The following is a 24254-nucleotide window of genomic DNA, read 5'->3' as shown; positions in this document are numbered from 1 at the left end:
GGTAAACGTCATCATAAACTGATCACTGCTGTTTTGCTCCTTCCTGTAATCACAAGGGGGGAAACAAATCAGAGATGCTGGTTTATTTCAACCCCCTTTCCCAAGTACTGTTTTTGTTCTAGCCAGAAGAAAAAATAAAACAAGTTTAGAAGCCAATTAAAATATTTTCAGAATCATAAGTGAATACTTTAAAAAACTGTTTGCATCCTGACTTTACCTGGATTCCATTTGCTGTAGATTATGCTGTAAATGTATAATACAAACCCTACAATAAATTATTATACAACTATGGCACTGAGAAAATTCAAACGCTTTCCACAATGTAACAAGTTCACTCTTTTTGGAAATTATAGTTGCAGATTACTTCAGCTAGGAGTATCAATTTGATATTTTCTTAATTATGAATTTTACTTTTTACTCCCCCCCCATCTTGTGTACCAAGTACAAGTTGGTAAAACCTAATTACCGGTATATATCATTCAGAGGAACATCTGGGCCACACTAGCAGTGAAGGGCTACAGCTTATTTGTATATTTTCTGCACTGTGGGAAGAAGGCCCAAGGTTCAAACCGCAGCATTTCCAGGGATGATGGGAGTTGTAGTCCCAACAACATCTGGAGGTCCCTACATGTCCCTATCCTGGCATAGAAGTCTATGACAGATTTTCCAGTTTTATTACAGGTGAATCCTTTCTACCACTGCTGCTTAACAGTACAGTCCTAGACATGTCTACTTGGGAGTAGAATAGGATTTACTCCCAGGTATGTATGTGAAGGGACGTGGGTGGCACTGTGGGTTAAACCACAGAGCCTAGAACTTGCCGATCAGAAGGTCGGTGGTTTGAATCCCCACGACAGGGTGAGCTCCCATTGCTCAGTCCCTGCTCCTGCTAACCTAGCAGTTCGAAAGCACGTCAAAGTGCAAGTAGATAAATAGGTACCGCTCTGGCGGGAAGGTAAACGGCATTTCCGTGCACTGCTCTGGTTCGCCGGAAGCTGTATGCCGGCTCCCTTGGCCAATAAAGCGAGATGAGCGTCACAACCCCAGAGTCAGTCACGACTGGACCTAATGATCAGGGGTCCCTTTACCTTTACCTATGTGTGTATGTGATTGCAGCCTAAAGCCCCCACTACTTTATAGAATGGTGCAACTGCTGTACAAAACTACATCTCACCTGTCCTTTGCTAGCGCTATATATATATATATATATATATATATATATATATATATATATTAATGCCCATCAAGGTAAATGTTCCAGTTAAGACTTATTTCAAGTTATCTTCATTTTTAGCGAGACAGTTATAAAGAAAACCATTTAGTGTTCAAGAAAACATGTTTATACTTAAAATTCTAAACACGTATCACAATAGTTAAATGGCAGTTGAAGAGGAAAATCAAGCTATTTACATATTTATATTATATAATAAATGAAGAAATGCAGTAGGCAATATGCATATTCCATGTTCAAAAAGGCGCATGATGCAGGATTTAAAACATTAGACCAGCTCCCTTTCAAACATTTCAGAGTGTCCCATTAAAAACATACATATTCGTCCCAATGGCTATACAGATTTAACTTCAGTTATTTCATTCACATATGTCAAGAGATGAAATAGTAATACAAAATCCTTGTGAAAATGACATGCCTAATTTTCCATTTTGTTTGCTGCTTTAATTAAAAAAAGAAACGGAAAGAAAAATGGGCAGCACCATTCTGGTTTTAAGGAAGTTTAAATGTACAATGATTTCCTTCAACTGCAAAGCTGTTTGGAAGAATAAAGCTCACCACACTACTGTATTCCCACCTCTACCCAACATATTCTCTCTCGAGAAGCAAACACATGACAAAAGAGAACCCTGTTTGTATAATCTGCTCAGATGCAAGCCAGAACCAGCACTCATGCTAGTTGCACCTCTGCCAAATAATGACTTAATATTCAGAAATATTTTTACATGGTATCTTCCACAGAAATATTTTCTGCAGAATCAATAGGTCTTTGTTTTGTTTTTCTGGAAGTTTGCTCAGGTTTGACGCGGGCAACGTCCACGTCCAGAAGGAACAGGGATGTCCAGAATTCTGCGTCTGTCTTCATATTCATCAGTATCTGTTGAGTCTTCGTCTTCATCCATCGCACATTCGTTATGATTGGTTTCCTAAATGCAGGAACAGAAGTGATATAGGTAAGCTCTTTGACAAAGTTTCCTTGCAAAACTACCCCAACTAAATGTGATCATGTTTATCAAGCTGCATTATACAAACAAAAGGATCAATGAGTACCACAGAAAAAGTAAAATACTTTAACATCTCTTGTAATTGTTATGGCATTTATACAACTATGTCTGGTTTCCAACAGCTTGCCAAAGTGTTACCCAACAGAAAGCCTGGGGCTGGGCTGAAATTCCTGTCACAGCCATTCAAGATAGCATTATGCTATATATTAGACACTAGACAGTAGGACACTTCTTTGGTTCTTTAGTAGGCACTGGGCAAGATCCAAAACAATGCCAGTGGACATAACAGATTCTGGGGGCATGCAGGGAGCAGCAGCAGGAAAGAAAAGGAAGGGGAGTTTGTGCAAGTGTGCGGACACTGTTGGATTTCACCCATTCTTAGCTAATTGTAGCACACACAACACTGGGGAGAATGTAGTAAACGTGCCTATTCCAATTGTGTAAAGTGCTTAACAGCCTTGTATCAGTGGAGTTCATAACACTCTATAGGAAGGCCATGCTACTTTCATTTTACAGAAAAGGAGCCAAGGTATAACATGATTTGTCTGCTAAGTGTATTTTGGACAAACTGAATATGAATCCAGTACAAATGGTATTTTATCATATTATCACTGAAAACTTTTTACTTTTGTGTAAGCGAAAAAGTTCTACTCATAAAGACGGTCTATAAATATTTCTAATTAAAAGTAAGTCCCGTATTCCATCTACAGTTTTTTTCAGTAAGAGCAGTCAAAGGCTCAATTTTAAAATAAGATATCCAAGTAGACAATGCGTTTTAAAAAGTGGAATGCTCATCCAAACACTCTTCTATAAAAACATGTATTCTGACAATAGCTTTCCTGGAATGCTTAAAAATATCCTATCCCCTGTCATTTGTGGAAAACAATCTTAAAACTATTTTCAAGACAAGGCACATAATGTGTCTGTTGACAACATGGACAAAGGTTGAACAAGCAAAGCAGAACAAATGATCTGCTGTAACTAAATAAATGTTTCTATCCAACAATAAGTTCCCACTTATTTTATGTTATTCATTTAACACATAAACAGCAGTGCAGTTATATTATATGTAGGCAATATCAAATTGTTAATATATCTAATATATTTGTTCTTCCCCAAACTGAGCATTACTCAAAAAACAACGCAAAGCAAAGCAAAAAACAACAAAACAAGCAATCAGAAAAGACATTTTACTACTTGGGCTTTTCCCAAATGTTCCAGGATCCGTATACACATTTCATAATCCCATATATGAGAAAGTTGTTATCGATCCCCTCACTGCATTTTCGCTCATAAAGAAACAAGTATGATACTTGAGCACACACATTTTTAAACTAGGTAAAGTGTTTTTTTACTTTACTCACCTTATAGCTTCTAAAAACTATTAACCTAGTTTTATGCAAAAAGGACATCGCTATTTATATTTAAACACAAAATCCAATTGTTTTCTGGAAACAAAAGAGAAGAGTTAAGGCCTAAAAACACCAATTTTAACTTACCATGCGTGCTGTAGATACTTTGAACGTAGGGCAAACCATATGAAATCTAGGAATGGTAACATTAAAAAATCTGTCTTTATAGTAGAGACAATGGAATGTATAGTATCCTTCCATGTACCCTGAAGTAGTGGCAAATGTCGTACAGCTGGTATATTCATAAACCCGACCAGGGCTGATTATGGGAAATTCTCCTGTAGAAACAAAATTAACAGAGGACTTCAACCTCTGGAACCAAAAATACTTCAATTAGGATCAAACTTAACATTGCAATGAACTTTTAAAAAAAGTGTGCTTACAACTAGTCACTTTTATTTCTAAAAGAAATACAGCCACAAGACTGGTTCCAATACAGGCCCCATAGCAGTTTCTTGACAAAAACAAACAAACCCACCCTCTTGACTGCTATTTGCCCTCAGATGTGATATTTATACAGCAAACAGCATATATGGGGGCAGTTAATCAGCCATGGTCATGGGGGAGTGTTTTTCACCAAAAACTGGGCTCCAATTTAGACTGAGAACAAGTTTCAGTGCATGGCCTCAAAACTACTCCCCTTCACCCCAATAAAATTGGCCAGTTTAAGCACGCTTTTTTAAACAGCATGTTTATTGTAATGTGTAGTTTGGCCCTTAGAACTGTGTTACAGACTTCGAAGAAACAAAGAGCGAGCAATCTATACTATTATAGATTTTAATCTTAGTATAAAATTGTAAGGGTGCTGCCATGCTGCAGTTTGCATGGCTTGTTGATAGGCAGCCGGTGTGTGGCCCAGGGAGGAAGACAGAGCGAGTGAGCAGGCAGCCCAAGCAAGCAGGTGAGTAAGTGTGGCAGCCACCTCAGATAAGCCAAAGAGCAACAGGCAGGACAGGCTGGGGCAGCTCCCAAGAAATCATCCTGCTCTGATGCCACTGCCCACCTCACATGTTTCTCCCCTTCCTTCTCCCCACTCCTTGCTGAAGGAAGCAGCAGCAGCAGCAAAAAGGGTAGAAAGCCTTCCCCTCCTTCATTCCCTCTCCCCGTGCTGTTGCAGGGAAGCAAAGGAGAGAATGTCTCTTTCGTCTTCATCCCACTGTTGCAGGCATCTTTCTCAGTTCTTCCTCAGTGATGGTGCACTTGCAACAAAGAAACATTTTTTTAAACTGTAATTGCCACACAGCAGGGGCAGCGATGGTTGCTTAGATTGGGATCAAGGCTGGGAAGAAAAAGATCAAGGTTCCTCTAATTCAGTGTTTCCCAACCGGTGTTCCGCGGCACACTAGTGTGCCGCGGGACGTCGGCTGGTGTGCCGTGGGAGGGAGGCGGGCGAGTCGGGCGGCGAGAGGCGGGGCGGCGGCGGCGAGCACACGCGGGGCGGGGAGCGAGCTCCCTCCCACATCCCATCGCCCCGTGCTCCGCGCTGGTGTCCGCAAGCCTTGCGCACCCGGGGGATCTCCCCCCGGGAGCGCAAGGCTTGCGGGCAGCAGCCTGCAGCGCGGAGCACGGGGCGCCCTCCAGAGGACGCCCCGTGCTCCGCGCTGGTGTCCGCAAGCCTTGCGCACCCGGGGGATCTCCCCCCGGGAGCGCAAGGCTTGCGGGCAGCAGCCTGCAGCGCGGAGCACGGGGCGCCCTCCGGAGGACGCCCCGTGCTCCGCGCAGGTGTCCGCAAGCCTTGCGCACCCGGGGGATCTCCCCCCGGGAGCGCAAGGCTTGCGGGCAGCAGCCTGCAGCGCGGAGGACGGGGCGCCCTCCGGAGGACGCCCCGTGCTCCGCGCTGGTGTCCGCAAGCCTTGCGCACCCGGGGGATCTCCCCCCGGGAGCGCAAGGCTTGCGGGCAGCAGCCTGCAGCGCGGAGCACGGGGCGCCCTCCAGAGGACGCCCCGTGCTCCGCGCTGGTGTCGGCCAGCCTTGCGCACCCGGGGGATCTCCCCCCGGGAGCGCAAGGCTTGCGGGCAGCAGCCTGCAGCGCGGAGCACGGGGCGCCCTCCAGAGCACGCCCCGTGCTCCGCGCTGGTGTCCGCAAGCCTTGCGCACCCGGGGGATCTCCTCCCGGGAGCGCAAGGCTTGCGGGCAGCAGCCTGCAGCGCGGAGCACGGGGCGCCCTCCAGAGGACGCCCCGTGCTCCGCGCTGTTGTCGGCCAGCCTTGCGCACCCGGGGGATCTCCCCCCGGGAGCGCAAGGCTTGCGGGCAGCAGCCTGCAGCGCGGAGGACGGGGCGCCCTCCGGAGGACGCCCCGTGCTCCGCGCTGGTGTCCGCAAGCCTTGCGCACCCGGGGGATCTCCCCCCGGGAGCGCAAGGCTTGCGGGCAGCAGCCTGCAGCGCGGAGCACGGGGCGCCCTCCAGAGGACGCCCCGTGCTCCGCGCTGGTGTCGGCCAGCCTTGCGCACCCGGGGGATCTCCCCCCGGGAGCGCAAGGCTTGCGGGCAGCAGCCTGCAGCGCGGAGCACGGGGCGCCCTCCAGAGCACGCCCCGTGCTCCGCGCTGGTGTCCGCAAGCCTTGCGCACCCGGGGGATCTCCTCCCGGGAGCGCAAGGCTTGCGGGCAGCAGCCTGCAGCGCGGAGCACGGGGCGCCCTCCAGAGGACGCCCCGTGCTCCGCGCTGTTGTCGGCCAGCCTTGCGCACCCGGGGGATCTCCCCCCGGGAGTGCAAGGCTTGCGGGCAGCAGCCTGCAGCGCGGAGCACGGGGCGCCCTCCAGAGGACGCCCCGTGCTCCACGCAGGTGTCCGCAAGCCTTGCGCACCCGGGGGATCTCTCCCCGGGAGCGCAAGGCTTGCGGGCGTCAGCTGGCAGCGCGGAGCACGGGGCGCCCTTCGGAGGACGCCCCGTGCTCCGCGCTGGTGTCGGCCAGCCTTGCGCACCCGGGGGATCTCTCCCCGGGAGCGCAAGGCTTGTGGGCGTCAGCTGGCAGCGCGGAGCACGGGGCGCCCTTCGGAGGCCACCCCGTGCTCCGCGCTGGTGTTGGCAAGTCTTGCGCACCGGGGGATCTCCCCCCGGGAGCGCAAGGCTTGCGGGCAGCAGCCTGCAGCGCGGAGCACGGGGCACCCTTCGGAGGACACCCCGTGCTCCGCGCTGGTGTTGGCCAGCCTTGCGCACCCGGGGGATCTCCCCCCAGGAGCGCAAGGCTTGCGGGCGGCAGCTGGCAGCGCGGAGTACGGGGCGCCCTTCGGAGGACGCCCCGTGCTCCGCGCTCGTGTTGGCAAGCCTTGCGCACCCGGGGGGCGCATGGGGCGCCCTGAAACAGAGGGTTCCCCATGCTGCGGACTGTAGCCTGCCGCCGGACGTGCGGGGCGCCCTGAAGCAGAGCGCCCCTCGTGCCAGGCAGACATGGGCCAGCCCCACAAGCTCGGGGGACAGCGGGGAGGCGCAGCACCGCCATCCCACTGTTCCCCGACCTGGTTTTTTTGGGGGGAAATAAAGGAAAAAAAAATTTCCTTTATTTCCCCCCTCAAAAAAGTAGGTGCGTCCTATGGGACGGAGCGTCCTATGGGACGAAAAATACGGTACTTACTATTTCATAATAAAGTAATTATAAAATACTTTCTTTGTATTTATTTGATTCCTATTAAAGAGAGTTACTTTATATATAGTCAATATAGGCACAGAGTTAATTTTTTAAACATTTTCTAATGGTGGTGTGCCTCGAGATTTTTTTCATGAAACAAGTGTGCCTTTGCCCAAAAAAGGTTGGCAAACACTGCTCTAATTGCACCCTGCATTTGTTGTTGCTGTTTTAAAAACAGTTACATTCTTTAACTATTCCTTACCTACTACTCCAGGACCTTGCACCTCCTCCACATCACCTTTGGCATTGGTTATTCTCCAGTACCGACTGTCTAGCTGACAAGCCTTCTCTGGAAGAGCATCTTTGGACATCTCAATTCTGAAAAATTATGCAAGATACTCATTTTAGGGAGAGAGCAAAAGCACTAGCCAAAAACTATTACCTTCCTTAAAATACTATCCAGAATATTTTAACTGTTTTAGGGCCTTGAGAGGTGGAAGGAAATAGTTGTGACACTCGTCTGACCACATTACAAACAACACTCATTAGCAGGGGCATAAGAGTCATGTTTTTCTCTGACACAATGTAGCAATTTGACTGTCCAAGAAATACTACCCTAAGGGGGAAGATCTAGATCCTGTAATTATTACACAGGAAAAATAATAATTGAACAGATGTTAGAAGAAAGAGTATGTTCTATAGAACACTACAGAAAAGGAAGTCAAAAGCAAAGAAGTAACTTCAGTGCAGTCTTGTAAAAAGCATTCAACATTTCCCCGTTCTTACTTTTTATCTCTCACTGATGAATTGTGATTTTAGAAGGACTAGTTTATATTTTAGGTCGTTTAGAATTTTGCCAGTGAGCAAAGAAAGCTTCAAGACGTGTCAGTAACACATTGATAAAATCAGCATTCGTTTACTGCTCCTACCTGATTCTGTAAGTAAAGAAATAGTGAGGTGGATGTACAGAACTGAGTTCAGGTAGAAAAGATGTGGAGACAGAGACAGTAATATCTCCTGTTGTTGCTACGCAACTCTTGTCATGAACGTATCTAGCAAATAAAGAAAAAGGCATTATTTTAAAGAATAAACAAATACTGAAAAATTCATTTGTATAAAACCAACTTTCACCTTACAATTTGTGCATTAAGAATCTATTTCTCTCCGTAATAAGAAAAGGCATTCTCTGCACCCGCTTAATGCCTTTTAGACTATATCTGTTTCTGCAGAACAGAGTGCAAATGTATTGCCAGCATTACAATGTTATTGTTGTAAATAATAAGTGTGCTTTGCTTTACTACCTCATGCTCACATACATGTCTAACAAATATTATAAGATGACAATTTATTTTTGTTACAAGTTTAAGATTATTACATTTTGTCATAATAAGATACCACAGATTGTAAACCAAAGGCATAATACCTGAAAATCTGGTCTCTGATGATGGGATAGCCACCTGTTACTACATTGTTTACATAGGAGGTGAACCATTCCAAATAGGAGCTACCTAATGGCAAAGGGGGAGAAACATTTCACAAGGTCATAAAAAGGCCAGTATGACGATTACATATGCTATGACTAAAAACAAAACAAAACAAAACAAAACAAAACAAAACAAAACAAAGAACAGTTCAGACCTCCCAGGTGGTGGTCACCTAGCTCTCACCATTAGCAGTCTCAAGTACATGGTAAGGCACTATAGCACTAGAGTGCTGAGGTTTAGGACTAGGCAAGTGGAAGCTGCTCATTCATCTAAGACCAGGAACTCAGAAATCTGAATGAAAGTGGGGCAGGGGAGAAAAAGGAAGTTCCCACTTGTTTGTCCCCTACCCGTGCTTCCTTACAGATCAGCTTGCCTCGTTCCATTTTACTATGAAGCTTCATTTCACTATAGATGGCAATAAATGCATTGTTATGTTTAGCAAGATAGTAGGAAGAATTCAGTATCTTGGTATCAGCAAACATTTCCTCTTACCAGATGGAGTGATTTCCCCCCTTCTTGTCCCACAAATTGTTCTGGGATTTCCCCCCTGACTCCCCTTCCCCAGAGTCAACTGGGAGAGCACAGGGGAAGAAGAAAGGAGGAGCCTTGTTGTGCTAGGGGACACATCACACTGGGTCCCTATTTGGTACAACTATGCTGGTACAACTATTTAATTGAATCTGGCTCTTGTTTTTTAAAACACAAATAAACCATCATTCCTCCCAATGCAAAGCACAAATAAAAAGCTTTGAGAGATGTGTGTGCATAGATGGTTCCATTTGTTAAACTTCCCTTCCCAAAGCTGTTCCCATCCTTGATCCTCTGAGCATGCTATTTTTGATTTGCCATAACCTTTGAAAGGTAATTATGCCTCAATTACATATCGCAGGTCTATGAAAAGAGGGTCAGATGGTGTTACTGCAGTTGCTTTCTTCAAAAACCAAACTATAAGAACTGCAGAAAATGCAAGCTTGAGAAACCCAGATTGCTACTTCTCTAAGACAAAGCAGAAAGATGGGATGAAAGGCAATTTGCGTGAGCTGGCTGGTAGGGGCTGCATAATCCTCTCACCAAGTGCTTTCCCCAGCTGATGCAGCAAACATGAATCTGGGAGACCCAGGAGGAAGATGACTTAAGCACTCCTCTAACACCTACTTCTTCCTTGCACATCATCCCATCACTTTGCAGTGGAGATGTGACATCCAGCATTCTTAGACTTGCTGTTACTCTAATTCAGAGCCGCCACCACCATCACATTGAACTATAATCCCTAGCTTCCCATCTTTCATTTAAAACAATTGGAAGTAACTATATTTCCTTTCTAGAAACAATAAGCAAAAAGTACAGGCACTATGCTTCTCAATTTTTTTTGTGAGCGTGCACCCACCTTTTAATGTTTTGCTATCCCTCTAAAACTGTGTGTGTGTGTGTGTGTGTATATAGGAAGCCCAATCAGCAAAATTTAACAAGCAAAACTTCATATTGCAATGCCGAACAAATGCAACCAAGATTTGCTTTTTCCTTCTCCCTCTCGAGAGAGGGCATTCCAAGCCAAAGAATGGAAGTGAAGTGAAAGGATGTGCTCTTATCTTCTACCACCTGGCTGCTTTTAGATACAATGCTAGTGCCCAAACTTATCTTGCAAATACAGAACTTGTGGGGGTAGATTTCAAGAGATATGATTTGGGTTCTAGCACCTGACGAGTTACGCTTACTTTCATTCTCTGCTTATAAATGCACTCTCCCAACATCTTGTAATATTACACGTGATCACAGTTTAACAGATAGTTTGTCCTCTAATGTGCAGAAGATCTAGAATGAGCAAATGCTGTATGTTGAGGTAAGTGGATAAAGTTCCAGACATATTCCAATTTATATTGACTTCTCTAAATTGTTTCCCATTTAAGTTCCAAAATACTTTTACCTGTAATAAACATATCAATTGCAGATGGATTGCGGGCCATTTGATCCTTTAAAGGAAAAAGGAAAAAGTTTATTTGTGTCCTTAAAAACTGGATTTACAGGTGACATTTGTACCATACAATACTGCAGGAAAATATTAGTCTGTAACCAGTAGTAAAAAAGAGAACAAAATTAAGTGTTTCATCTGTGCAAGTCACTTTATGTTCCCATCTCGTCTGTGAACATTTGGTAGAAAACTCAACTTGAAAACTTAAGATTTATTTCTTTGAAATTATAGTATCAATGAAACAGTCATTATGTTCTTTTTTATTATTAAATAGCTTTCAGAAGTTCTTTTACTTAGCTATGGCCCTTCCTGTAGCTAAAAACCAATTTGTGTTTTATGTACCACTATAACAATAGGGTGCTTTGATCCCCCCCTTAATGCACTGTTAATCAATAACTTACTATTATTTCAAAGTGTGAAGTTTGCTTTTTATGCACTAGACACATTTGTATGAAGCCCATTTTTTTGGAGGCAAACTTCTAATCAACTTGCAAGACCCTCCTTCCCCATCATCACATCCCCAGCTTCTTCACTAGTAGCCCTGATTTGCCTGTCTCTCAGCTCCAGGTCCTAATGATCAGCCTTCACTTCTCTCATGGCAATTATAGCAATTGCCGCCATTTAAAAGCCCCTCTCCTTCACAAGTTAGAGCGTTTGAACATTTATGTGGCCTTTTGTGGATGGTGGGAAGTAGCTCAGAGACGAAAGACAGCTGATTTTAGATTTTTTAAAACATTCTACACACATATACTGCATCAGTTTCATCTACTGAAGATACAGTGGTGCCTCGCAAGACGAAATTAATCCGTTCCATGAGGCTCTTCGTCTAGCGGTTTTTCCGTCTTGCGAAGCAAGCCCATTGACAGCTTAGCGGATTAGCACTATTAGCGGTTTAGTGGCTTTTAGCGGATCAGCTGATAAGCGGCTTAGCGGCTTAGGAAAAGGGGGGGAAAGGGGGGGAAAACCCGCAGGAACTCGCAAGACATTTCGTCTTGAGAAGCAAGCCCATAGGGAAATTCGTTTTGCGAAGTGCCTCCAAAACGGAAAACCCTTTCGTCTAGCGGGTTTTCCGTCTTGCGGGGCACCACTGTAATGAGTAGCATTAGTGTTGTCTAAAGTGTCTATTTACAAGTCTTTCTTACTGGGCATTGGTAGAAGATCTCGTAACTATTGCGGCCCTCCACGCTTTCCAGAGCCATGTACTGACTCAATCCAGTGTGGATGCAAAAGGTTAAGGGGAGGCACTGTTTCAGTCCTAGCCGCTGCTGAAAGCCACCGGCTGCTGTGTCGATGTCCAGCAAATCTTCAGAGCGATAGTGGTTGGAAAGGGCCATGCTTCCCATCAACCTTTGGAAAGACAGAAAGAAAGGGGGGGGGAGACATCATTAACCACTGGAAGAAACAAATTTCAAGTATGTGCAAGCTTACGTAGCGGCCGACTGCCAATTAGCAATGACAGTTAACGTTAGCTTCTCACCCTGGAACGACTAGCTTCTGTCCATTATGGATCCGAAATGAACATCGATAGTCATCGGGGAGTTTGCAACCAATTTGTGCTTCCACAGCATCCAGATCTTCCTCCCGAACACTCTCTGTGAGCATTCAAAAACTGTACCATTTAGCAGATTATCTTCAGACAATATAAACAATGCATTTTGCAGTAAGTTATTTAAGACGTGACGTTAAAACCTCTTTAGCAAGCCCCATTCAAGTCAGCAGGTGTGACAACTGTGTTTAGAATCGTATATTTTCCTAGGGATTCTTCAGTTTACTTTTTCTGAAACAGACATCAATACTTATGTCAGAAACACTACACGAAAAGCATGTCTTTTGCTTTTGGAAACACCTATGTACTCCAAAGTGGTGGGCTTCTTTTTAAGACAAACCAGAGATAGAAGTCTGTCTTAATTCAAGCCACAGCATATAATCTGAATAGGGACACACTGCTGTAAAACAAGGAAGGCCAACTAGTAGTTTGTAGTTCAGACTCAGAAGCAGTTTTTGTCTGATTCTCCTGCCCTATGCAATTTGTGGCTAAAATACTTGCCAACTATTACTCAGTAGGAGAATAATTTTCAAGGGCCATATAAGAGAGAAAATGGCATGTGTTAATGTTTGTTGTTTAGTCATTTAGTCGTGTCACTCTTCGTAACCCCAAAAGAGATTCATGTATTCCAAAGCCTACAGTAACAATCATTCTCACCTAGTATGGCTGCTTCCATTCTAGGGTTTTTAGTAATGCTGAGACACTATCAGCTGCAAGTGAAGTTAAAATGGCACTAGAGAGTTACATTCCCCTTGCATGTCTCTATAAGTGAAGGAAAGATGAACAACAAAACGGCTGCTCCAAAACTGGCTGCTAAAGAAAAATTAATAGAGGAGACCACCTGCAATATATGGTTGGTTTTGTTTGATATGAATGCACATCTGCTCTAGCACACTGATTAAACTTTTAAAAGCATGTATTATTGTTTTTTCCCACAAGAAAGGCAGGAAGAGAGCAGGGCATGTTCCAGACCCGGGGGGTGGGTGTCATTTGAAGATGCTCCTCTGAGAAGTGGGGGAGGAAGAGCTGATCCTGAGGCTTTGAAAAACATTTCTGCACTTCATTAGTATGCAAAAGTACAATGAAATGCTTTAAAAAAAAATTTTATTTGTTGAGCTTTTCAAAAACTCTGAATTTAGAGTTAAGGCTTCCTGTTGCCCCCCATTGTCTAGAAGCCTATAAGATGGAGACATATAGCTGCTTTGCAAACCTCTTTGAAATTCAGCGCAGCTGAAAGGGATTCTCCTTTCCCCCCATAATCTTCTCAGATTTCCAGAAAAGCAGTGAGACCTCTGGGAAAAGATCCACACACATGGACCCTATTTTGGTGTTTTAAGGAGCATCTCTACCCCCACCCTCAACAAACCAGTTGCTGAATGATTAAGGGAAAGATGCGGCATTCAGGGGTAAGAACACCTTGTTCAAACCATTCCTCAAATCTCACAGTGTGTACTTTTCATATCTACTTCTTCAAAATTAACTCTATTGTTGCTGCACTTTTGCCTTTGTACAAAACTGGGAATTAGAATTAACAAAAATAAAATGCAAAATTCAATAGTGTTTTACCTGTCCACACTGGACAGGCTAGCACCGATTCAAATCAAAGTCAGAAAACCCACTACAAATCAGGTCCTTAAGCTTTCCTTAAATAATGTACAGTATCTGTAAACATGATGAAATTAACAGTTTGTGAAAAGTACCACACTCATTATGCTATCAAAGTCCATTTGGTTTTCCTTTTCCTGTTCTAGATCACTATGCCAGATTGACAGCTAAGCACAATTTATTGTGTTTCACACACACAAAGAAGGCTAAAATAAAAAAGGGGGAGGACAGAACTGTTCTCAGCTTAACAAGCATGTTGGCAATAGTTAAATAATCTAGGGTGTTCATTAAGTGGCACTTAACACTGATCTAAAACGGTAACTTTAGAGAGAGAAAATGCAAGTACAACTGAAGTTGTATAAAACAGCAAACTTATAAACAATACCTTTCAAAGAGGTAATCATCCGAGGACAACGCTGAAACAGATATTTTTCTAAATCATCCCAGGCCTTTTTAAGTGTAGCATAAATTTGAATATACCTTCCGAGATCAGCATACGTATCTATAAAGATTGCTTTCCAGCTCCGAGATTTTTCAGCTCTAAAAAGATAAAAAACATTATCTAAACAGCAATAAGTAGTAAGAATATTGCATATATGCATTTTTTAAAAAAATTCTTAGTACCTTCCCATTGCTAATTTTAATTTTTTTAAGGTAAATTCCAGTCCAGAAGACTGGATTACAGTTCAATGGGTAGGATTTACATAAGTGTTTAACTATCCCATTAAAAAAATTCAACTGGACTTGTAGTTAATTTTGAATAATCTGCACACAAAAAGCAGGAAGGAAGAATAAGCCTCATAATTGTGTAATATTGTACAGAAACAACAGAAATAAGATTGTACAAAAGGGAAAGCAAAATACCATTCTGATAATTGGCTAATGATTTATGAATTCATTTTAGAGGATGTCACAAAAACAGTCAAGGCTTTGCCACAGGTGTGAATAAAGAATGCTTATAGGGCTGGCCAGCAAAATGGGGGGGGGGGAGGGGTAGTGCCATGTGAATTTTCATGCATGCTTTAATAAGGAAACCTGTAAAAGTGACTGTGTGTCAAAATGAGCAGCAATTAATCCAAGTTTCAAACTCAAACACCAACATCCCATTTTCTGCTATCCAAATAGGTTCCAATTAAAACCTATCGGATAGGAATATTGCATCATTTGTCATAGAAATATCCTACGACTTAGACAAGCTAAGCTGTTCTAGTTAGTATATCTACAGTGGTACCTCCGGTTAGAAACTTAATTTGCTCCGGAGATCCGTTTGTAACCCGAAAGCATTCTAAACATGAGGCGCGCTTTCGCTAATGGCACCTTCCGCTGCTGCTGCGCCACCAGCGGGTGACTTCCGCTCACATCCCAGGGCAAAGTTTGCAACCGGGAGCATCTACTTCCAGGTTAGCAAAGCTCGTAACCCAAAGCATTCGTAAGGAGGGCTGTACGTAACACGAGGTTCCTCTGTACTGGAGAATCAGCACCACCTAGCAGGAGGAAGCTATTATTTTCTAACAGATTATTTCATATTGAGCTGGTGCTTGCATACTTTTTCAGCTATTTCAAAATTTGTTTTAATGCACACAACTTTTAATCCAAGAAGTAGTCTACAAAAAACTGTAAATTTACCGGACAGTAAACTGGTAACACAACTGAATAATTTTCTCATGTTATGTAAATTAAACATTAGAAATACTTACTCTGACAAAAGCCAATATTTCTTACAGTGCCTCCTCCACAGTGGATCATGACTTGAAAACTGATTTAATCTACGGCTTACGCAACAGCAGCTGCAAATACAAAGTCAGTTTAAATTTGTCTACAAGTCAGACTAAAAGCAGGTTCAGTAATGATTGCACTTGTACTTTGTACAGAAATGCTGGCCTCATCTAAAGTATGTGCTGTCAAGGGCCAAACTAGACATAAATGCATCTCCCAGAAAATAGTCCAGTGGTTTTGCTTTAAGTGAGAAGAAGCCTCAGCAGGTTTCAAATTTAATCAGAGGAATGAAGAGGGGTTACTTTTCTTCTTTGGTCACTTCTTAAGGGAAAATATATGGGAGCCAATACATTTTCTACTGCATGTGGAAAAGCAGCCTGGGAAGGGACAATTCTGAGTTTAAAGAAGTAGAAAAGGAAAGGCTTACGGTAATTTCACCTCCTGCATTGCGCTACCTGATAAGGACAGCACACTGTGGCTTACTTTTTATTTTTAAAAAACAATGTCAGGAGATGGTTACACTCACATATCACCTAGTTGGCCCTAAGTTTGTGGCGCTCAATCAAGCCCACCGTGCACAAATGAAGACACCCCCCCCCCATATCATAAACCTTATCAATCTATTTCTCTGCCACCGAGAGGATTTTAAGCATCCACCATGTGGTGTCACTAGGGCAGGGCTGGCTTTGAGCACGTTGCCCAGAGCAAGCACCTGTTGACACAGCCGCGCTGTGGTGAAAGAAAACCTGTCTATCAGCGCAGGGCCAGTTTGGAAGCCGCTTGGGACCCACGGCAGGAGCCTCTCCAGAAATGTGCAATGCAGAGCAGCCCAGAGCTCTTGCGGGGGTGGGGGTGGGGGTGGGGGTGGGGGGGGGAGAGATGGGTTGGGAGCTGCTTCCCCACAGACAGGGCCATCAACCCAGCTCCCATACCCAGGGCTATGGGCTATCCCTCGCCCCATTTCCCCACTCGGCTCAACCCAAGCCTCGCACCCCCAACTCTTCCTTCCCATTCGGCAGCTTCTCCATGGAGATGTTTCCTGCACGCGCAGCCCCGCCATTGATGGTGGTTTTTTTGGGGGGGGGGGTTGGTGAAAGGAGACGGATCGCCATGGCCCTCTCTTCCCCCGAGAAGGCGGCAGCAGCAGCAGCAGCCGCCGCCGCCGCCACCCTCCTCCTCTTCCTCCCCATTTCCCCATGGTTGGCGCCGCCAAGGGAACCCAAAGGCAGCCCCGAGAGCGCCGCCCTGCCCCGCCAGCTCCCCGCATTAAGCCCCGCCGGGCGCCGGGCTCCCCGCACCTCATGAGGTCCCTGTAATCCAGGAAGCTGAGGACGAGCAGCAGCGGGTCCGTGGGCAGCGACTCCAGGCTCAGGGGCTGCAAGTCCAGCTCAACGGACGCCGCCATCTTGACGCCTCTCTGGTCGGGCCTCGGCTCCGGAGTGGGAGGCTCCTCCTCCTCCTCCTCCCCGCTCAGCTGGGGCCGGGCTGGGCTGGGCAAGGGCGAAGCGCGGCCTACGGCTTGGTCCTGCCCGCCTGGCAGGCATCTCCCGCCCCTCACGCTGGTTTGTTAGCAAACACACACACACACACAGGGCTGGGCTGGGCTCAAGGGACGCGCTGCTGCATTCAAAGCCTCGATCTCACAAAACGCTTCTCGCCTGGAGGGTTGTGGGCGCGAGGGCTCCTTTGAACAGCTGCACTGCAGCAGGCAGAAATACAACAGGTGTAGCTTTCCCGTTTCCCAATCTTGGGTCTGAAGATTTGACTTTCGAGCACGCGCAGTAGGCAAGGCGACGCACGTGCTTAGTTAGGGTGCCAGCGAAGCAGGTAGAATTTGAGGTTTGTTTGTTTGTTTGTTTGTTTTTTAAAAATTAATTTTAATTATTTAATTAAATTAATTTTAAAAAATATTTTGAAAAGAACTATCAAATAGTAGGCATCACTGGGGGCAGGGCTTCCTCGCACCCTACTCCGGTAACTCCACTCGCTTGAGCTTCAAGCGACAACATAGGATGCAGAAGTACCGCCAGGCTGTGTACAAGTAGGACCAATCCAAGTTGGACCTGAACTACCACAAAGTGGTGCCACCCACCACTGACAGAGGAAGAGGAGTGCGGGGGGGGGGCGACATACCGCCCCTGGCAGTGCAATCCCAGTAGGATGCCACTGCATAGCTGTCAACCTTCCCTTTTTTTGCGGGAAATTCCCTTATTCCAGTGCCATTTCCCTCTGCTATCCCGGATTGTTAGATATCCTGTAGACTGTCTGCTGATCCCTTATTTTCAAATCCGAAAGTTGGCATCTATGCTGCTGATCCCTTATTTTTGCGGCTGCTGATCCCCTATTTTCAAATCTGAAAGTTGACAGCCATGTGCCATCGTGGCTGTCCCCGACCCTGCACTGGGCACCACGCCCCTGCAGGTAGCATGCCCCACCCCCCAGGATGCACGCCACGCCCCTGCGGGCGGTGACCATGCCCCCAGGATGCGCACTAGCCCCCCCCCGCCAGCTATCTGCCCCCCCCCCAGAGCATGAAGCTCCCCCACCCCTAACTCAGACACCTGCTCTAGAAGGAAACCATGGTCAGTAATATCAAAAACTCCTGAGAGTTTGATGAGAATTAACAGGGACATATTCCTCCTGTCTCTCTCCCAACAGAGGTCATCATACAGGGCAACCAAAGCAGTTTCTGTGCCAAAACTGGGCCTAAACCCAGATTGAGATGGATCCAGAAAATCGGTTTCCTCCTAAAGCTCTTGGATTTTATTTTGAATTACTGATCTGGATTTTATTTTGAATTATTGGGGAGGGGGTCATCATAATCTTTTCAGTGCTTAGGACCTCTAAATATCTTAACCCAGCCCTGAGTTTGTGTCAGATTTGCCCAAGACCAATTCTATTCCTTCAAGAAAAACTCAGCTGTTTTAGGAGGGAGCCTGTAACTGTGTAAGGAAGTAGCTGATAAGCCTAATCTATGAAATGCACATTCAGTGTGCTGCATTTCCCAGAAACTCGGGTAACAACTTGGATTATGTAAAAAGAAGATGTTTTACAGCTCATCTGAAGAGCTTTGATGTAAGGGTTAAATAAAATGGTAATCCCAAAATTTGTTGCCTTCCATAGAACACACGCCACTTAATCTAATTTGGGCGGAATTAATAAAAAAACTGCTATCGAATGGTTATGATAACTTTTGTTTATGCTATTTTTTAAAGTGGTCTTGCAGTCAGGGCTGAGTGCCAGAATATGTTTTTCATAATGTTGGTTCAGCCATGGAATACATGAAATAAAAATGGGCAGATTGCCCTTACATATGTTTTCATAAATAAGCTTTCTCACTACTGATTCCTAGATGCGTCTGGATTTGGAGCAGGATTTCCGGGAATGTAGGATGAGATATCTAGACATATTTTAGCCCTAGTATCTTTTATTATGGAAGGCAATTACTGTGTTCATCTTATTAACAAACCACAATTCCATCCATTTCTATTCTAAAAGCATGTTAACTCAAAAGTCAGTCCCACGGAGTTCAATGTAACTACTGTAACTCCCAAGTGAGTGAGCTAGAAATTCTTTGAAGTTCATTGATGCCGTGTCTGTTTTCTGTGAGCTCATATCTATGTAACACATGTTGCCTTTTTTCTTTTAGAGATAGTCAAGTCAAGACTAAGGTGTAAACAAACTGCATGTTGATCGTTTGGCTTTCTAAATCAACAGTATGTGCCTGGCAGAGGTCATATTTACATCCCCAAATCTTTTGCTTTAGTTGCAATCCTAAACATAGGCTGGTCCTGTGGTTCAGCTGTGCTGGGCTGTTTGTTGTGCCAAGGCTAATACGAGTGTATGAATTTATATACAGTGGTACCTCTGGATGCGAATGGGATCTGTTCCGGAGCCCCATTCGCATCCTGAAGCGGCGATTTGCCATGTCTGTGCATGCGTGAGCGGTGAAACCTGGAAGTAATGCGTTCCGTTACTTCCAGGTCTCCGCGGAGCGTAACCTGAAAATGCTCAACCTGAAGCATATTTAACCCAAGGTATGACTGTACTCCCAACAGCAAAGGAGATAGCATTTGTTTCTACTTTTTAATTTTACTTATTTTACTTATAATTTACTTTTTTTTATTTTACTAACATAGCAACATTGGCAGCAGCCCCCACAGCATCCCTAGCAACTCCCCCGTCATTGATCAGACACAGTGTCACATTTCCCATGTGTACGAAACACCAATAAATGTTCAGTGTCAATCTAGTCTGTACCCCTCCAAAGGCAATTCTTCAGCATACTTACCCCTGTAGCCACAAGTGTCCAAACTTCCCACATACAGGGAATAGAACCTCATGGTAAGCCAAATGCACCCGCCATCCAAATAAGGAAAGAGACGGCTAGTTGCATTGTTGCTGGCAACTGTCCTTAACCTGCTCTTATTTTTATTTACTGTGGTTTTTGTGTGTTTAATTTGTTGCATTACATCGACTTTTATATTGTATTTGTATATTACTTTTGTTTTAACTGCCTTGGTGCCTAGTTACACACACACACATACACACACACACACACACATTTATCATGTCGAGAACACCAAACACAACTCACTGATGTGAAAGCCGGCTCACAACTTACTGCACACATATGATCTTGCTGATAGTTTAGTGAGAAAATTAAGAACCATTCCAAGAATTTTGCTGCCAGAGTCAAAGGGCAAAATGGTGCCTCCACAATTTTCATGTGCGGAAGCCAACTGGAAAGCTGATTAAGAAGTACTTCCAACACTGATGGTGGAACATCGTTTTCTATCACACCTGAGGACAGCAGGCTAGTGTAGGGCACCCAGGGAAAGCCATATGACATGCTGTTCTGTCCCTCAACCCCCCAGCATCCACCGCTAAAACAGATTACTCTTTTATTTAGCTGTGAGTCATGCATTGCAGGGGGTTGGACTAGATGACCCCTGTGATATCTTCCAACTATTCTATTCTGTTCTGTTCTATTCTATTCTATTCTATTCTATTCTATTCTATTCTATTCTATTCTTATTAAGTAACTTGCTGATTTGTTTAGATATTTATTAGAAAGATTCCTTTTTCCAGTGTCACAAAAGTTGATGCACGTTGTTTATGTGGAAGCTTAATCTTATGTGAGCCTCACCTTAATCTAGGTGGTTACTGAATATGAATGTTAATTAAACAATCTGTGTCTTGAATTGTTGCTAAGTATTGCACTGTATTTTCTTTTTGGCAAAGAGCAGAAGAGAAAATGAGTTGTCCTATTGAATTTTCTGTGCTTACAAATGAACCATTTAATAAAAGAGGAGCAGGGGATAAACCTGCCATAGTTGTAGTCAGTAGGTGCCAACTATATTCTAGTTTAGATCTACCAAACTTTTTGCAGATTCTTCTCCAAAGGCATATCTCAGAACCGGCATGAATCTTTCTGGGTGACTGTAATCAACTAGTCACCTTAATGCATAGTTTTCCATTCAAATTTACAGCATGGACAACCTCTGAGTATCCTGGCAGATATTTGAAAGCTACATGGCTCAGCGATGAAATGTTAGCTTACATAGGGTAGAGATATTGAAGGAAGGTGATTGAGGAGCAGAAAGACAAAAAGTGTGGCACCCGAGGCCTCCATATCTTGTGAATTTACAGTGCCAGACTGACAGTCGTATAAATGAGTGATGCTGTACGATGTTCTTTTCCAAGCATACTATGGATCTGGCAGAGTGTCTTCAGTTTTGTGCTGATGTGTCCAGAATTCAAATAATTTGATTCCTGGGTATGACAGTATTGGGAGCATAGTATTACCTTGAGAAAAGAGGCAGGAGAGACAGCTGTACCCAGCTTTCAATAAAGATATTGCATTAACAGCAGCTTCCTGTTTTACTCATGTCACCAAAAAGTCCATTAAGCTGACATGATATTACCCTTTTTTTCCAAGGGCACAGAATTAAAAAGTGATACTGCTGGTAATACTCTCATTTTCCAACCATGACATTGAATAATGGGAAAAAATATTGAATAATGATGTACTTTCCAAATAATGCTGTTGCTGAACACATCCAAAGAACAATATAATTCAGTATCAAATGTCCCAGTTTTCCAGTTTTATTTTTGTGGATCATGATGGGATGCTCTGATGATGTGACATTTTTAAAGACTTTTTTAAAAGGACTGAAAGAAAGTGACATTTTCCTCTAATTTCTTCATTGCTTTTCTGGTCTTTTTACAAAAGGAGATCTGCTATCTCTTTTTTTCACGTTTCAAAACAACTTCTCCAATAATTCACACTCTGTTTTGTAATAAAAACATATGTTAAATAGTGAGGTGCTGTTTTCGAAGCAATCGCCATCCCATCATTCCCTGCTTCTTTCTCCTCCACACCACTGAAAAAGACTCAAGAGACAGCATGTTGGTGGAATGGTTATATTTATTGAAATATAGCATGAGAACTGCAAATCAAGAGCCAATTATTAAGCGGGGGCTGCTGAGTAGGAATTAGAAGGGACTCAGGCATAATACAGATTGTCTCTGTATAAAGGGGGGAACACCCCACTCGCACCCCCTGGGCATGTCCACTGCTGCATACAGTAGCTTTCTAGCCAAGAATTGGCTGTATCTCCCCAGCTTTGCCTGGTGAGCCTTGAGGTATGTGGAGGCTGAGCATATTCATCTTGGCCCCACAGCAAAGTGTTCACTCTAGTGTACCTGTCCATCCCTATAGATGCCCCAGAGCCCGCCTCAGCCTGTAGCTCAAGGGGTTGACTCTTGTGTGCCCACAACCTCATAAACCCTCAGGGTGGCCTAGTATGTCCTTAAATTGTTCTCCTGTCCCACACCAAACACCCCAGGAGGTGATCACTTCTTTCTCAAGGTAGTCTGAGAAAGGCCAAATTTTCTCCAGAAAAAATTATTTGCTCACCATAAACTCATACTTCAGCACTTGAACCTTAACAATGGTCCCATTCATGCGTCTTGTTCGGATAGTAGCCACGACACCTCATATTTCTGCAATGGAGGACGGGTGATTTTGTTCGCCAAACTTGACAGTACAATTTGCCTTGTGTGATCTCATCCCTTGCCTTCCTTCCTATATTTTATTTTTCTCTGGGGCACTTATGTTGGGATATCTGGGCTTTCTTTAGAGATGTGTGGGCAAGATTGCTTGGCAGACACTCTTAGGTTTTAAAAGGTCAATGAATAGTTGAGCTATTGTGCATTTATATAGGAGCAGCACTGTATACAGGAACAGGACTGCAAAAAAATGTAGGACCATGCTGCCTACAATGCTTGCGAGGCCAGTTGGGAAATAAATAATAAAAATGAACAAGCAACAACAACAAATCAACCATGAGCCAGGCAGGAGAAGGCAAAAGAAGTGAGATGAGAGGCATAAAGTCTGATTTGTGAGGAGTCTTGTCTGCACAAATTTGGTGGTAAGCTGACAATTCAGCAGGGCTATCTGCCTGTCTTCATATTAGAACAATTATCAATAGCACAATACCCATGTCAATTGACAGATGTTTTTAGAGTAGAAACGAAAGGCTTGAAATTGCTACTGACAGGTATACAACTAGATTTGGCAAAGCCTTCATGGACAGCCAGAGCTACTTTTAGAAAACAGCAGATTTTGCAGTTGTGCATAATGTTTTTGTCCATTCTATGCAGTATGTAATATGTGTTAATTATAGATTATCTGTATTAGGTTGAAGTATAACACAGAGACTAATATGGAAGTCCTGTCTGAGGGACTCCTATCCAATCCTGAGGAGGGGAGGCAGTTACTGCAGCTTAAACAGCTGTGCCAAAATTTCACTTCCCTGCTCTGCAGCCTCTTATCACAAGCATTTTCTCAAAACCCATCAGACTTCTGCTTGCTACACTGGATTTATTTTAAATCATTTATAGCCTGCTCTTCATCACTAAAGACACAGAGCAGCATCCACTAACAATCATAGAACTCATGCCACCCCCCAAAATTAAGGGGGCGCTAAGGTTCAGTTAAAACCAAAAGTTTTAACTGCTCTCCTAAATAGAAGCTGTGAAGGTCCTATTTGGGTCTACTGAGGTAGAACATTCGAGAGGTAAAGGGGCCACAAACAGAAAATGCCCTTTTGAGGATTGTCACTTTATGGTAGGGATATCAGTGGAAGGCTTCAGTTCTTGGGCAGGATTATGTGAAGGTTCTGGTATATGGATCATAACAATTCCATACATACACACACACACACACACACACATATATATGGTTGTGCTGTACATGAACAAAACCCATTGTAAATAAACTTTCCAACCTTGTGTTTGATTAATCTGTGAGTTTTGCAGCTCAAGTAGATGGTTCACTTTCTTTGCAAATAAATGCTGGCAGGATTGTACCCAGTTTCCTTAAAGCATCTCCAGATAATCAGTGGATGGATGCCTGAACTGTGTTTAGTTCCCTAAGTTCCCATACTGTATAAAGAAATCAGTAAAATACAGTATACACTCTACATGCAATGAATAAGAGGGGATAGCTATAGCATTATTAAACCCTTTGAGGAGAAGTGAACAGTGTTGAAGGAAATAACACTCAACCTTTAAAGAACTCAAATAATATAAAATAAAAATTTAGGCTAAAATCCTAAACATACTTATTATGGAGTAAGCCTTACCAAACATAGCCAGTTTTACTTCCAAGTAAGCATGTACAGTGGTACCTCAGGTTACATACGCTTCAGGTT

General features: G+C 44.0%; 1 protein-coding gene across 1 annotated transcript; it reads right to left on the bottom strand.

The window, feature by feature from the left end:
* Nucleotides 1–1317: 1317 nt before the first annotated feature.
* Nucleotides 1318–17241, bottom strand: FBXO3 (F-box protein 3). The gene is made up of 11 exons (XM_081835517.1): nt 16833–17241; nt 15516–15605; nt 14204–14358; nt 12145–12259; nt 11810–12014; nt 10623–10668; nt 8638–8722; nt 8144–8266; nt 7477–7592; nt 3735–3925; nt 1318–2157 (listed from the first exon to the last, which is right to left on the bottom strand). The coding sequence occupies exons 1-11, from the start codon at nt 16937–16939 to the stop codon at nt 2026–2028; spliced, it is 1365 nt and encodes a 454-aa protein (XP_081691643.1). The 5' UTR covers nt 16940–17241; the 3' UTR covers nt 1318–2025.
* Between the last annotated feature and the right edge of the window lie 7013 nt (nt 17242–24254).

Source organism: Podarcis erhardii (genome assembly GCF_964252035.2).
Source record: "Podarcis erhardii genome assembly, chromosome: 1".
Classification (NCBI taxonomy): Eukaryota; Metazoa; Chordata; class Lepidosauria; order Squamata; family Lacertidae; genus Podarcis; species Podarcis erhardii.
The sequence above is the reverse complement of the archived record's forward strand: the minus strand, read 5'-3'. Positions and strand labels throughout refer to the sequence as shown.

Bases quoted from the DNA above. Each gene is read 5' to 3' on its own strand.
- FBXO3 (XM_081835517.1), bottom strand. From the start codon at position 16,939: ATGGCGGCGTCCGTTGAGCTGGACTTGCAGCCCCTGAGCCTGGAGTCG. The intron at 12,260-14,203 runs GTATTGTTTATA...GAATGCTCACAG, and splicing joins GATGATTACCTCTTTGAAAG to AGAGTGTTCGGGAGGAAGAT. The intron at 3,926-7,476 runs GTAAGGAATAGT...TTGTTTCTACAG, and splicing joins GCAAGGTCCTGGAGTAGTAG to GAGAATTTCCCATAATCAGC.